At 49.5% G+C, this 376-nt stretch overlaps 1 protein-coding gene across 1 annotated transcript; it reads right to left on the bottom strand.

Annotated features, from left to right (window-relative positions):
• Nucleotides 1–2: 2 nt before the first annotated feature.
• Nucleotides 3–338, bottom strand: DQ04_27021000 (hypothetical protein; the record flags this gene model as incomplete). Its single annotated transcript, XM_009318357.1, has 1 exon — nt 3–338. A coding segment is annotated over one exon (336 nt), but the record flags the coding sequence as incomplete, so codon positions are not given.
• Nucleotides 339–376: the final 38 nt, after the last annotated feature.

Below are 376 nucleotides of genomic sequence, written 5' to 3'. Positions count from 1 at the left end.
GACTTGCTTTCTTCCGGTGCCATCCACTCAGTTCGAAAGGTCGCCCGTGCATCGTCAAAAGTCTTAAGAAAGTTCTCATCCTGTGGCATGTTAAACGACACCATAGGGTGCCGCATAGAAACGAAACTGGCTTTCGCACCATTCTCCAGACAAATGGTCAGTTCCCCGTTCTCGAGTGTGAGTATGCCCTCGACGCGATTGACCTGTGTACTGAAATTTGGTCTGTACTCGAACGAAAACGGGGTCTGTCCGCAATATTCGATGAACGCCCTGAGAGCCGAGAGGCTCATCATCCATTCCACATCCATGAGGGCCTTCTGGGGGTTGGTGGGTAACATTGTAATCCTTGTGTCTTACCTTTCGTTTCAAACTTACA

The sequence above is a fragment of the Trypanosoma grayi genome (genome assembly GCF_000691245.1).
Source record: "Trypanosoma grayi strain ANR4 Tgr_2702_V1, whole genome shotgun sequence".
Lineage (NCBI taxonomy): Eukaryota > Euglenozoa > Kinetoplastea > Trypanosomatida > Trypanosomatidae > Trypanosoma > Trypanosoma grayi.
The sequence above is the reverse complement of the archived record's forward strand: the minus strand, read 5'-3'. Positions and strand labels throughout refer to the sequence as shown.